The sequence below is a fragment of the Varanus komodoensis genome, unplaced genomic scaffold (genome assembly GCF_004798865.1).
Source record: "Varanus komodoensis strain SLA01 unplaced genomic scaffold, ASM479886v1 scaffold178, whole genome shotgun sequence".
NCBI lineage: Eukaryota > Metazoa > Chordata > Lepidosauria > Squamata > Varanidae > Varanus > Varanus komodoensis.
Genome location: NW_025335523.1, coordinates 134,889 through 149,048, shown reverse-complemented (window position 1 = coordinate 149,048; position 14,160 = coordinate 134,889). Strand labels below are relative to the sequence as shown.

Below are 14,160 nucleotides of genomic sequence, written 5' to 3'. Positions count from 1 at the left end.
GAAAATGCAGAAGTGGAGGTGGCAGAGAATGTACTGCACTTACATTCCAAGATGTGATGTTAGCATGATTTATTCTGCACTACTTTGATTTATATTTCTGAAAAGCATTTCAATGTGACTGCAAAATTGAGTGGGAGAATCTTTGCAGAAGGATGCTGCCTTATACCAGGTCAAACTGTCTCTCTCATCTAGCCAGGTATTGTCTACTCTGATTGGTAGCAGCTCTCTAGTTTCAGGCACGTCTTTAATGGCTCTTTTAACTGGAGATGCCAAGGTTCAAACCTGAGATATTCTGAATGCAAAACATGTACTCTGCCACTGAGCTACAGCTCCTCCATAGTGTATGGTCAGGTTGTGCCATGTTAGTTGCACGTTAGTTCTGTTCTGTGCTTTTAAGAGGTTGGGACTTTTACCATCACCTCCCAGTGTATATTGACCAGCAAATAATTCACTTATTCTCTTTATTCCCAGGAGTTCAAAACTATGAAGAGACCCAGTGTGACTCTAACTGGTATCCTCACAATGGATTTTGCTATATGCTAATGAACGCTTCCGCTTCCTGGAAAGATGCATATCACTCATGCAGTGCGAGCAGTAGTAGCTTAATCAGCATAAATTCCTTAGCAGATGTGGAGTTACTTGTTACACAAATCCATAATGGTAAGTTTGGCTAAACATAGCCGAGAATGATCTACAGTATTCAGCCTAAGCACCTCTCTCAATTTAAGGATAAGTAATGTAATGGAAATTAGCTTTCGATTAGTTATTATTTCCCATTTGTCACAGTTTCAAGAATAAACAAATACATAATTCAGCCTGGGTTAAATGCACTGTGTGTCGTGCCTGACGGCTCGGGAGAGACGTCTACTCATGAGGAAGAGACAGGAGCCAACAGTGAGAGTTTGGCAATGGACCAAGGAGACTTATATTTGAGAACCAGTGCTCAGACAGCCCATATACAGCCTGGCTCTCAGGCTACTGAGCAAGAAACCTCTCCACCACCTCATCCCTCGGCCCCTGAGCATACAACCCCCCGCAGGCTGATGGGGAAGCTCCTGAAGGAGTAGCTTCCTCTGATTCTAGCTCTGGGCTGCCTGAGGAAGGTGCCCCCCCCCCAGCTCCTAGCTCTGAAACTGCTGAACAGAGTTCAGGAGGGCAAAAGACATGACGGAGAGTTTGGCACATGCCCAAAACAGGAGAGCCTTAATGCGACAGACCCAATTACGACAACGGGACAGGGGTCTGCCACACCCTCGGGCGGAAAGATGAGACAGGAAGGTTTGATGCCACATGTTGCTTTTGAAGAGATAGGGAGCTCGTTAGTGGAGCTTATCAGTTAAATCGTAAATTTTGTAGTGAGTAGCAATAAAAGTTTTTAGCTGATATATGGTCTGCTGTATGAATTAATTGAAGCGTGAGTTACCTCATGACACTGTGGTGGCTACATCCTTTTAAATGTACTGTAAGAAGTCTTAGGAACTTCCACTCAGTTCTGGGAGAAAAATGTGTTCTTGTTCTGATTACATGACTAATCATGGACTCAAAGAATAGTTGAAAGAGGCCAATAAACCCATCAAGTTCACCTCCCTACTTAATGTATAACCACAAGTTAAAGCATCCCTGACCTATTGGCTGTCCATTGTTTCTAAGTGCCTTGTCATTCCATTGTCTGTATTCTTTTTTAATTGCTTGCTTGCATTTCTGAATATAGAAACAAAAGATAAAGTATGGACAGGGTTTATCAATGAGGAAGTTCCAGCCTTGTTTAAGTGGTCAGATGGCTCCGACGTGGTTTTTACCTACTGGGATCAAAATGAGCCAAAAATTCCTTCCAACAGCACTCCTAACTGTGTTGCCTACTCAGGAAAGGTAAGGAACGTCTATATTCTATAATTAAATGTTCAAAGTGCCTATCCCATTTCAGAGCAGGGAATAAAATTCATAAATTGCCTTATATTGTGCTTTTGTGTATGTGTATAGCTTGTTTAGTTTTGGAGGGGGTTATTATCGCATGTTTACTAGGAAATAAGGCCCTCTGACTTCAGTGGAACTTTCTCCCATGCAAATATGCATAGGAGTAAGCATTAAATATCCAGTTTCTACAGCTGTAGTTCATGTTAATGGACCTTAGAACAAGAAAATGACAGACCTTAGAACAAATACACAGGGCCTATCATGTCTTCTCAGTCGCTCACAGCTTTCTGTAAGAGGAAACATACACAGCCATCTCTCACCTTTTGTGGGACACCAGCTTTCACACCTGCTGATTGGTCTCTCCAAGGCATGGTAGATAAATGGGAGGTGCCAAGGTGCATAAGCAACAGTGATTAATGGGGGGTTTAGAAGGTGAGAAGGCATTGAGGAAGGTGGGAATCCCTCCTTTGAGGAGAAGGACATGGGAAAAGCTGAGAATTGGCTAAATCTGCCTTTATTCCAGTATTGAAGAAGTGTGTTTATATGCAACATAAAAAGAATGAGACTTTAGGTGTCTAACAAAGACAACCCCGCTTTTTCCTCTTGTTTATAGTGGGGCCGATGGAACGTTCTACATTGTGATGATAAACTCAAATACGTGTGCATGAAAAAAGGAAAGGTTTTGGATAAACCAAAACCTGTTAAGGATTGTCCTACAGATGGGGTAAGGCAATAGCAACAATTCTATTTTTAATTAATCTTGGTGATCTTATTTAACATAATTTGCTACCGTTTGCTCAACATGTTTGCCATTTCACATTTCATATTCAGTAATAATAAACACAGAAAATAAAATGGAATTATTTACAATTCTTATACTAAATAAAAGAGTAAACACCTGTATTGTGCCTAGTGGCTATTTTAATGTCTCAGGGGATGATCCTGTACGTGTCTATCCTGACATAACTATGGATAAGTTGTGTGCTAGTGCATGCAGCCTGTCCACTCCCCCTTTTCTCCTTCACTCCTACAAGTGCATGAAATTGAGCAGCAAAGAAGATCTTACTGTGCCACCTGAACCCAGAATTTTCATTTTTTGGTCCCAGGCAAGGTAGAATTGTAAGCTAGCAACAAACCATGTTGTGACAGGAGGAAGAAATGCATGCCTTATTCAAAGTAAGCCAGGAATCCTGGTTTAGCATTATGTGTGAATGTGGTAAGGGAATTGGGCATGCTGCATTTATCTAAAAGTAAAAGATTATCATTCTCCAAACTAGGAATGGAAGAAGCATGGAAATTTTTGTTACAAAGTCGAAGAGAATGAAGTCTCATTTGGAAAATCATGCAATCTCACAATAGGGAACAGGTATTGTGTAGTTTTCACTTTGAATGAATAAAATATAATTGGTGGGCAAGAGATAAGTCTAATTTGCTAACTCTTATGTACTTCTTAAATATATGAATGTGGAAAATACATACACTATATCCCTGTGAAGCAAAGTGTTCATTTCCCTCAAGTAAGATGTATTTGCACATTTGATATGGGTAATTACTCCTTAATCTGTAACTTTTGACTCTTACAGATTTGAACAAGAATTCATAAACAGTCTGATTAGAAAGTATAGCAGAGTTGAAGAAAAGTACTTCTGGACTGGCTTGCAAGATATCAAATCTTCAGGAGAATATAGCTGGGGAAGTGTTGATGGAACTATTGAAATGTTGACATATGCAAACTGGGGCAGATTTGAACCAGGTAAAATCTTGAAATTGGTGTGTGGCTACGTGTTTTGGAAAGTAGTTTTGTACAATGTTCGGTTTCTGAAAATAAGTATAGACAATGCTGAAAGTTTTTAAAATCAACATTCTAGCTCTGCTTGGAGGATGTGTGGCTATGTCGAGTGGAAAATACCTTGGAAAGTGGGAAGTCAAGAACTGCAAAACATTTAAAGCTTACTCTATTTGCAAGAAATACATTGGACCAAAAAGGAAACCAGACGTACCACCCAAAGTCACTGACCCCTGCCCTGAAGGGTGGCACAGTGGATCAGGTCTTGTTTGTTATAAGGTAGTATATCATTCCTATTAAAGTTCCTAATTGATCTAGTGTAATTTCATGAGAACATGTGTGTGTGTGTGTTAACAGTATCCATATTGTACTGTGTTGGTTTGTATTAAAGCCCGTAGAATATCTGGATATTTTTCTTTTTTCCTGGTCAAAAGTTTCATTACAGCATGTTATTTCATAACATGATTGCAGTAACTGATCAGTTTCTTTCTAAAATTATATTAATTTATTCAGTGAATGATCAGGCTCTGAGCAGACTATTTGGGACCCTGAGTTACCATTCTGTGCATGGAAAATCCTCTGTTTTCAGAAGGTCATTGATCCAGCTCCTGCTGGTTTGTGCAGAGGAAAGCATGTTTTACTCATTGCTGATTACTCTTGCTGCCCACAGTGAAGCTTCCCACATAGTTCCAGAGGACCCTCAATCGTCTGGAACAAATTTCCAGGGTACTGTAAGAGTGAGTCAGACAAAAAATGCCTTCTCCCTTTCCACCAGTGGAGTAAAGCTAAAATAATGCTCACAGCAGCTTAGTACCCAAACCAAAAAAATGTAAGATGTATTCTTGGCTAACTGTGTGTGTGTGTGTTTGATCAAGAAAGAATAAAATTAAATGCTTACACAGAAGCAGTATGAGTGAACAACAGACCATCAAGAGACTCAGTGTGATTGGACGGCCTAAAAATATCCCAAATAAATAAATCAAAGAATTAAAAGAGAATGCTCAAAATATAAAATTGATAAAGGATTGAGTCTGATGTTTTTATTTATTTGATTTATATGCACCCAGTTAGTCCTTAGGTTCTGTGGGTAGCTTACAATGTTTCGTTTCCTTTTATAAAGTTCTTTCATAAGGAAAGAGTGCTGAGAACCAGAACGTGGGAAGAAGCAGAGAGATTTTGTGAGGCTCTTGGAGGACATCTTCCTAGTTTTAGCCACGTGGATGAAATGAGGGAGCTCCATACCACATTGAGAGAAATTATCAGGTAATATTCTTGAGATCCTGCTGGTATTGTGCTGCAAGTCAGTCGATGAATCTGTCTGCAAGCTTGGATGTCCTGCAACTTTCTTTTTAAGGTTGATGAAATAGTTCACATGACAACCCACTCTGTAAACAAGCTATGCGGGATGAGTTGTTTTCTGTACTTTCTGTGGGTTGTCTTAGCCTCTGTCCCCTCCAGTCCTCTGGCTGGTACCCCAGGGTCCTGCACTGCAGAACCTGTTTCTTTTCTCACAGATCCCCACGTGGCTGCCAGGGACTTTGCCAGTCCACCTGTGCCCAAGCAGCATGTTGGAATGACTGTCATTGGCTCTGACTTGTTTTTTTCTCTAAGATTCTGTGCTGGCTGCTGGGTTCTCCCTCTTTCTTTCTGCTGCTCCACTTCTTTGTATTAGGGTTTTATGTTTTGCTTTTCTCTCTTTCAAACTCCAGCCAGTCAGAAATGTGCTTTTTGTTGATTTCTGGTGAAAACAGAATTCATTAGGGATTCAGCTAAAAAAGTGCGGAATGGAAAAAAGGATTAGTCATCTTCAAAGCATAAAATAGTTTGCTGTTTAAAGTATGCTGTTTAAAGTGACAGTTAAGTGGCAAATGGCAATGAAAATAGAAAAACACAGTTTAGCTATTTGCAGTAAAACTGTGGGGCTTTACTGTGTTATTCCAAAGTGGTAAACAGTAAACAAATAAAACAAATGAAAGTAAAAACAGTATGTTAAAAACATGGTAACATTATAACTATGGCTGGCCTGCTTCCCAGAGCAAGGATGTCTTCCGCGGGCACCCAAAATAGCGTGCTGTGGGGCCTGCCACACCTCCTGAGTGAATGGGGCTGTTCTGCAGGTGGGCTCCAGTTGGTCCGTGGCTCTTTGCGTGGTGCCTGCAAAGGAATGTCATCTGAGGACTTCGGTGACCAGGCAGGTCGGTAAGGGAGGAGGCATGCCTGGTCCCAAGCCTTGCTGTTATTGCTAGAAAACGGATCAACAGGAGGAGCTCTATTTTAATGACCTGGCTCTCAGAATAGGGCAACCCACAGTGGCTGATCAGCCAGGTGAGCGGTTGCGTCCTGCAACCCTAGTACAACCATACGGACAGCCCGTGACTTGCTGGGCAGTTCATAACCACATTGGCTTCCTGTGAGTCAAAGCCCACCAGGACACCTTCACTGGAAGTGGCTGAGAAAGGCCAAAGAGCCACCTGGCAGGAGTGGCAGAACCCGCTGCCGTTCTTCACAGTCTCACTAGTGCCACTCCCATCCTCCCTCTTCTCAGCCCTGCTCTTGAAAACCTGGAAGCATGGATAGTGGAGAATGTCAAGGCCTGTTTGTAATTTGTTTCACCGTTATTTTCAGTGCTCCACAACTGCACAAGAGGGAATGTGTCATTTCCCCTTAGTTTTACTGACATAAAATTTGCACAATTTCCCCCTTTGTGGTATTGTTTTGCCCTGAGCTTTCCACAACGTCCTTCCTCTTCCTTTTACAGCCTTGCTATGAGATTTGCATATGCCTCCCAGTCCAGGAGCGTGTAGCCCATGTCTGTGTGTCACACTGGAGCTAGCAGTGGAGGCTGGTGAGGGAGAGCAACAAGCTCGACGGATGGTGGTAGCCAAAAGCAACTGGCAGCTGTAGGGGAAATGGCACTTGGTGGGTGGGTGTCCTTGTTTCAGCAGAACATGAAGGAACTTTAAAAAATGTGTTCAGTAGCAAAGAAAACCCAACCTGGAGGCCCAGTTTACAAGATTGTTGAGCAGAGCAGGAGATGGATGTCTTAGTCATGGAGAGGTAGTCTTGTAACAGAGTGCAAGAACTTAAGAGAAAAATGTTGGCAAGCATGTGAATGTGTTCCTAAGGGCTCAGAAAATGAATTCCATTTGGTGATCTGATGGGAGTGGATTTCTCTTAATAGTTAGCAGCCCTACCAGATGAATTGCAGAAAAGTCTCGGACCAAGTACATGAGGAGTTTTTATGCAGAGCCACCTGAAAAACATACCAGAGTCTGTAGGAGGACTGAGGGGGATGGAAACATGCCATGGGAAACCACAGAGCTCATGATTGTCCATTGGAGTTAGCAAATGAACAAACAATCCATGCGGTCTTATTCTCAAAGTGGCATAGCATGGCATGAAAACCTGCTTAGAATATCTTAAAAGTTAATGCTTCTTATTTTTAATCAATTCTACATCTAAGTACTGTGTGCATGGTAAGGGGGTGGGACTGCAGTGCATCACCTCATGTTGAGGCTTGTAGGTTCTGCTTCCGAAGAGAGACAAACTTGCCTCGAGTCCACCACATGTATTCCAAATGCATGCCACCTTTCTGCTTCAGTGCTGAAATACAGATTCTGGCTTCCTATGGAAATGTCCATTTGAACACAAAAATGGCTGGCCCAGAGGGCATCTTGGCAGACAATACATATTCCCCACCATACTGAAAATTCAGAAATCTGCAGAGGCAATTGCTTTATAAGCTGACTGTGATAAAATACACAGCTTTAGAGTAATTGTGTTGAAATATAGCTTTGTACCGAAATGTTCTCTTTTTTCAGTGATGACAGATGGGTCTGGGTTGGGCTAAATAAGAGGAATCCAGAGTCACCAGGATCATGGCAGTGGAGTGACGATAAGCCGGTAAGTTGACAACAGTAAAGGAAGATCAGATCCTAACTGGGAGAATGTAGGTGGATGTGGAAGAAATCACTTGATTCAGAAGTGATCTAGTCCTTGCTTGTGGAAGGGCATCAAGAAACATGGAAGTTGCTGTCCACAAGAACTGCTGCACTTCTTACACCAGAAGAACCAGTTCCACAGAACACATTCCGCTTTGCTCTGTAAAATCAATAGGGAACCCTCAAGTTATGACACCTTGTATATTCATAGGAGTACATATGAAGCTCCAGATGGTAATGAGCTAACTTTTAAAGTTAACTTTTAACTTTAACTAGTGCTAAGTAAATATCAGAATGTGGCCTTTCACTTCCATAAAGGCCTATGTTAGTATGCATTTTTTGAAAGACTTTTTTGGTGCAATCCACCAAAGCACAACTTCACTAAGAGCCATTACCGGGTGGGAACTGCCTGCTAGCCCCCATTTGAGATGCTTACACTCTGTAGTACTGCAGGTATTGTTGCTACAACTTGCTGGTTCATATGAATTAAATGCAATTAGGTAATATGTTGCGCAACTGTCTCTTTCCTTTGTTTAGGTGTCTACTGTCGTCATGTCCCCTGAGTTTAGAGAAGATGACTATGACACTAGAGACTGTGCAGCTGTCAAGGTGCATTTAAACTGTTCTGATCACCAAAGCTTTCTTGGTAAAAGGGTGGAATACAAATCAAATAACTAAATAAGGCTATCCTATATGTGCTTAACTTAGCAGTGAGTCCAGCTGAAATCTGTGGGGCTTACTTTTGAGTAGGCATGCATAGGATTGTGCTGTAACTTTTACATAAAATTGTGCTACATTTTGTTACATTAATTCAGTTGCTATATTAATTGGCTGATAAACTTGGTCAACATGAGGTGCCATTTTTGGTTTGCTGTTCAGTAAAAACAAGGCACTTTTGGTTTACTAGTAAGTCCTAAGTGAGTTCTCCCAAGTCATCCTGTTACCCTGGGCAAGCAGCTGTGGCTTAACAGACCCTTCCTAAGTGGGTGGCAGGATGCGAGGTTTGGCTAGAGCAGGGGTCTCAAACTCGCGGCCCGTGGGCCACTTGCTGGGACAGGGGGGGGCACGGGGGAGGGGCCCTGCGGCCTTCAAAGCGCCGGCTGTGCTGGGGCCGGCCGTGGGATGAGCGGCCCACCACCACCGCGGTGGAGGGATACGTGATGCGGCCCAGCCTCACCCAGACTCTCCTTCCAGCGGCCCCCAGGTCAGTTGAGTTTGAGACCCCTGGGCTAGACGTTCCACCAATTTCAAAGCCCTAATAGTTTGCAAAAGCCAAGGTAGAAGGGAGGCATGTGAAAAGCCAGATCTTACCCTTCTGTGTTGCCTATGATTCTCTGTTGTTTCCCCACCTGCTCCCCTCCCCCCCCAGTGAGTTCCAGTGGGGGGAAGTCAGTTGTGCCAGCTCAAGGCTGGAGCTTCTGAGTGAATGAATAGAATTTGGCTCCAGTTGAACACCACTTTGTAGGACCTGGTGCCAGCAGAATCAGTACTGGCAGGATTGCTATATTTGCTGAGCTCTTCACAGGCTGATCCAGAGGAACAGATAGTCTACCCCGCCACCAGTTGAGCAGCATCTCTGGACCCTCCTTGGATGGATGGCAAAAGGGTTTTGGATTGCTCAGCCAAGTGCACTGTCAAATAAAAATTTAAAATTACGCAGCATTCATCAAATGAGTTTATAGATTTGAAAAATGCAGCAACAGTGGCTCTTTTGCAGTAGGTTGTTTTTCATTTTTGTATTTGAATGGCAGCATCCTCTTTTTCTCCATCAGTATTTTATTTCTAAAAACTTGAAAGCAAAAAGATCAGTGTTAACAATGCAAAGTAATTGCACAAACAAATGGCATTTGATAACCAAATGCACAGCCTTGATCAGGCATCACTGTGCTCCCGCACACTTTTAAGGATTGTGGCCGTGTCACATAGCTCTGTCCCAGCCCACCACCTGCTGAAGCACACATGTTCTTGTGTCGCATGTTATCGCCTTCAAGCTGCAGTCCTGCATGTATTATTGGAAGGCGGTTCCATTGGACACATAATTCTTATGCACAGGCCACTAATTAGTTGTACATTTTATCTTTTAAAGCACACAGGAGATAAATGGGATTTATTAAGAGCTGACTTAGGCATTTAGACGCTTCTTTAGGAGTATACTCCACTGAGCACAGTGGAATTTAATTGTCCATAAACGTGCATGATATTACAGCATGTGTGCAGGAAAATATACTGAATACCAATGCTACATATTTTCATCATGTTTATCTTCCTGTTGAGCAGACTCTTAGAGCAATGCGACGAGCAATGTGGTCATTTCACCTTTTTGGAGACAGAGAAGAGGATTTCTATTTAAAACCATTCCACTGTGGTGCAAAGCTTGAATGGGTGTGCCAGATTTCTAAAGGTAAATTTCAGTTGCAAACGTATTGTACAGCTCTGTCCTATGGATGTTCATTTAGAAGTTGAGTGCCACTGTATTCGGTATAGGTCCTGAATATAGCACACACTGTGGGGTTGGGGTAGGAAATGTTTTCACCTTCATTTTGTTATGTCTGCCAACACAAGCTGCCTACCCAGATTTCTGCAATCTGAGACACAGAATTTAATAAAGATTTCTTTCGAACCAGAGTTCTTTTCATCCAAGATTGAAGGCTTTCTTCTTTCTTTTTTATAGTGATGATTATAAGGGATGCATAAATCAGTTTTTGAATATTCACTGCTCAATTTTTATTGGCTAGAGAATTTTGTCTAAAAATTGCTCTCATACTTCCTATTCCATGTGACCACATTCATCAGGAGGAGAAGCCCCATCAGTAGGAAGAGGGAGGCAACTGCAGCCAGCGGCAGAATTTGGGCACCTTTGAGGGCAGCTGTTCATATATTGTTAGTGTGAGGAAAATATGCTGATTGAGTTAGCCACTTTATGCAGTAAAAGCAGCGTTTGAGGCCAGTGTTTCCAAACAATAAAATCCATGCTGGGTTGGCAAACCAGCCTTTACTGAAGTTGCACAGCAGCTACTCACAACCGGTTTTTCTCAGCCCTGCCTGAAGATGCTGAGGATTAGATCTGGGACCAGCGGCATACGAAGTATCCTGCTGAGCCTAAGTGCCTTCTCCTGGGCCAGCAGAATTTAGGAAAATAAAATGCACAGCATGATGCTACTGTGCTCTTTTCTGAGAGTTCCAACTGCTCCTTTGACTCCCAACTGCAAGGCCAAGGGAACCTGAACTGTGATGACATACATCACATAGCTTGATTTTATCCTTGCAACAGCAGCCCTTTGGGGTAGGTTGAACTGAGTCTGCGACTGGCCGAGCGTTACCCAGTGAGCGCCATGGCCAGGCGGGTACTAGAACCTGGATCTAACACTCTTAACCACCACACCAAGTCCTAGGCTTTGTCCAAGTCTTTCCAAGAGCTTCTTGGTATTTTTGACCAAGTAAAGCTGGATTTGCAGGGTGTGACAAAATCACTATATACTCTTGATTTAATTTTCTTTTAAATTATTGTTTTGCCCATGCTTAAGAGATGTATATTTACCACACTGCTTGTGCATTTCTGATAAAGAGACAAAGCAATTCCACACATTGTTTAACAAAGCTCTTGCGCATTTCTCTCTGCCCTTTCCGTTGTGACCAAGGCAAAATCAGCAGGCCCAATGACAATTCCTTCTTCTGTTCTCCACAGGTATTACTCCAGAGATACCAGAGTGGTATAAACCAGGTGAGTTTTCCCACATTAAGGTGGTGTCCACACATGCAACTGAAAAGTGCCTTAGATCTCAAATGAAATCTCTGACAGCTGGGCCTGGGCGCTTTGCTTTGCACCCTTGCATGCAGCTTGCAAGCAGAGGGAACTGTTGACTTGATCTCTGCTACACTGCAGCACCACTGCTTTAGACGGCCCGACAGTATACTTTAGCTTTCCACTGCTAGTGACACGAGGAACTAATAAGGTTGCACGAGGCTTTATCTGATGGCTTACTCTGGTATGAAGCCACAGTTTGAGAAATGGCGCACTCAGTTGTGAGCTGCTGGCTCCTTGCTCTGTACCCAGCTGAACCATCTGCTTAACTCCAGACCAACAGTCTCAGCAGGGACTTCGTTTAAGGGGATTTATAATCAAAGAGCAGCATGAACACATCACACATATCTAATATAATATATTTTGCAATATAATGTGTAATATATTACTTTATGAATGATCTCTTTCGTAGCACTAGCAGGAATTCTGTACTGAATATAATATGGAATATATATTTGCCCAGCAACCAATAGCTAACTGAAATTTGGAACAATCTTACACAGTTTTGTAAAGAAACTTGGCTCTGCCCACGAACATTTTCAGGGAGAGTGCTAGTACAGGCAGTGAGCAAGTGTGTCCGAAGTCATAATTGATTCATGGCTTGCAAGCTTATGGGGGCACTTGCATTTGCTGTAATGGAACGCGGGAAGGTGATATCTCAGGTATGTGGAACTCGAGTTGTTTATAAATTGAGCCCATCATGCCAGTCATTTGGAACACGTGCTTTCCAAAAGTATTGCTCATAGAATTACCGTCGTGGACCTTGATCCACATAGGAACATAAGCATGTGCCTTTTCTGTGCAGACTGGCTAGACTCCTTCAACTCATTCTTCCCCTCCAGGATTTATGTGCACTGACTGGAATCTGATCAGTCGCTGGAATCAGTGCCCTGTGTAGTTCTTTGATCGACCTCATGGCAGAACGGGGTTGTTGGGACACGCAAGGCTATGCCGCCCTCATGGCATGCCTATACTTGGGCATGCCAGCTGGGGAACTGGAGAGATTACTGTGCGAAAAAGCCCTGAATATCACACGCAGTGGCTCAGGGCTGCATTGAACACCTTGGGGCGTGTGCAGGTCATGATGCTTGCTATATGTACGGCTGCACTTTTAGATGCTATTGATTTACTTGGTGTGATTGTTACAAGGCATTAACCACTATTTGTTACACGTTCCAGAGTGGCAAAGTTTTGGGGGTTTGTGTATGCATGTAATTTTTATTGAATATAAATGCCTGTCTATGCCTGTTGTGTTTTTTGTTTTTTTGTAGATGAAGTTGGAATTCATGGGCCAGCACTGATTATTGATGGGTCTGAATTCTGGTTTGTGCCGGAAAAGCACCTGAGCTATCAAGAAGCATCTGCATTCTGCTCGAAGAATGACAGTGACTTGGCTTCTGTCACCTCGTTCACAGCACTGACAGGAATTTTGAACAGAATAGCAAATGTAATTCCTTACTTATTATGGATAGCTTTTATTGTGAATCATATCTATCCCGAAATAATGAAGTCTGTCTGCTTAGGAAGATGGGTAAGAAGTATGATACCCAGTGGTGGGAACAGAACCAAGGTTTTCCTCTATTCTGGCTTGACCATCTTCTACAGTTTTGTCTGTAGTTAACAAGGGTGCTTAGAGGTTAAACCCTTGAATGCGTGGTTCACGTAGATTAGAGCCATGTTTGATTGAAACCCATTAAGATTAGTCTTGTAGGAACATCCATCTTTCCAAAGTGCAGGAAAAACAGTTAACAGGGCTTGAGACTCTTACGATCTGGAGTGCAGGAGGAAGCCCATTTCAAGAAAGTCGAGGCTTCCTAAGCACCACATGAGGGTCTTGGCCTGATTCCCATTTGAGCAAGCAGTGGTCAAAGAGCACCAACTGTCTTTGCGAATGAATTGCCGCCACGCAGAGGCTTCTAATCAGCAGGCTGTAGTTTTGCTGCAGGGAAATCTTGCACTGCAATTCAAAGATGAAAATTAAAATGGCTTCATGCTTTGAGCCCCAATATATTACTGAGAAGCCTGGATTGGTGGTGGGATGTGATCATAAATGATCTAACTATGCAGAAGGTTTTCACTTTGTTACACTTACTTTGCTTTGCACTGTAACTGTACTGAAAGATATTTGGTCGTCCAGGTTTAAGTCCACATCTCCTTTTGCTTTTGCAGTTATCAGATCAGAAGCAGAATTGGTGGCTGAGATACACACCTTCTACAAGTCGATTTCATTCGCTGTATGTAGACCCATCTATCATTATCATTATATTATCATACTGCATTTCTTCCCTGTTTTTTTTCCCTTTTACAGGGAATCCAAAGTGGCTTACAAAGTTCTCCTCCCCTCCATTTATTCTCACAACAACAACCCTGTGAGGTAAGCTTGACTGAAAATTGGTGCCTGGCCCATAATGATCTAGTAATGTGAACAAGCTGCAGCACTAGGCTAGATGTTGGAGCTAAGAGTTTCAAGATTTATTCATCATCTGAAATTTGATACCACCTTCCACAGGAAATTTCCACAGGAGTTTCACAGATATTTAAAAACAAAAAACCAGTGGATTAGATGCACAATCTGCTTGGGTCACAAGCACTTCTGAAAATTTGTGGAAGTGTCCTTGGCATCGATACAAACTGATTGCAATGTAAGGCTTGCCAAGGGGCAAGTGCCTCAACGGAATATCTGTGGCAGTGTGGTGTGGTGGTTAAAGTGTTGGACT

The 14,160-nt window shown here is 42.6% G+C and overlaps 1 protein-coding gene across 1 annotated transcript in view; it reads left to right on the top strand.

The window, feature by feature from the left end:
• The window catches only part of LOC123021722 (lymphocyte antigen 75-like), a 61,131-nt gene that overhangs the window by 21,296 nt on the left and 25,675 nt on the right, over nucleotides 1-14,160 (top strand). The window contains exons 7-19 of the mRNA XM_044426760.1: nucleotides 472-660; nucleotides 1,712-1,869; nucleotides 2,528-2,638; nucleotides 3,192-3,280; nucleotides 3,498-3,667; nucleotides 3,783-3,979; nucleotides 4,821-4,963; nucleotides 7,522-7,603; nucleotides 8,179-8,250; nucleotides 9,919-10,042; nucleotides 11,327-11,362; nucleotides 12,715-12,890; nucleotides 13,613-13,677. Coding sequence (XP_044282695.1) covers nucleotides 472-660; nucleotides 1,712-1,869; nucleotides 2,528-2,638; nucleotides 3,192-3,280; nucleotides 3,498-3,667; nucleotides 3,783-3,979; nucleotides 4,821-4,963; nucleotides 7,522-7,603; nucleotides 8,179-8,250; nucleotides 9,919-10,042; nucleotides 11,327-11,362; nucleotides 12,715-12,890; nucleotides 13,613-13,677 — 1,612 coding nt within the window. The remainder of the gene's footprint in view (nucleotides 1-471; nucleotides 661-1,711; nucleotides 1,870-2,527; nucleotides 2,639-3,191; nucleotides 3,281-3,497; nucleotides 3,668-3,782; nucleotides 3,980-4,820; nucleotides 4,964-7,521; nucleotides 7,604-8,178; nucleotides 8,251-9,918; nucleotides 10,043-11,326; nucleotides 11,363-12,714; nucleotides 12,891-13,612; nucleotides 13,678-14,160) is intronic.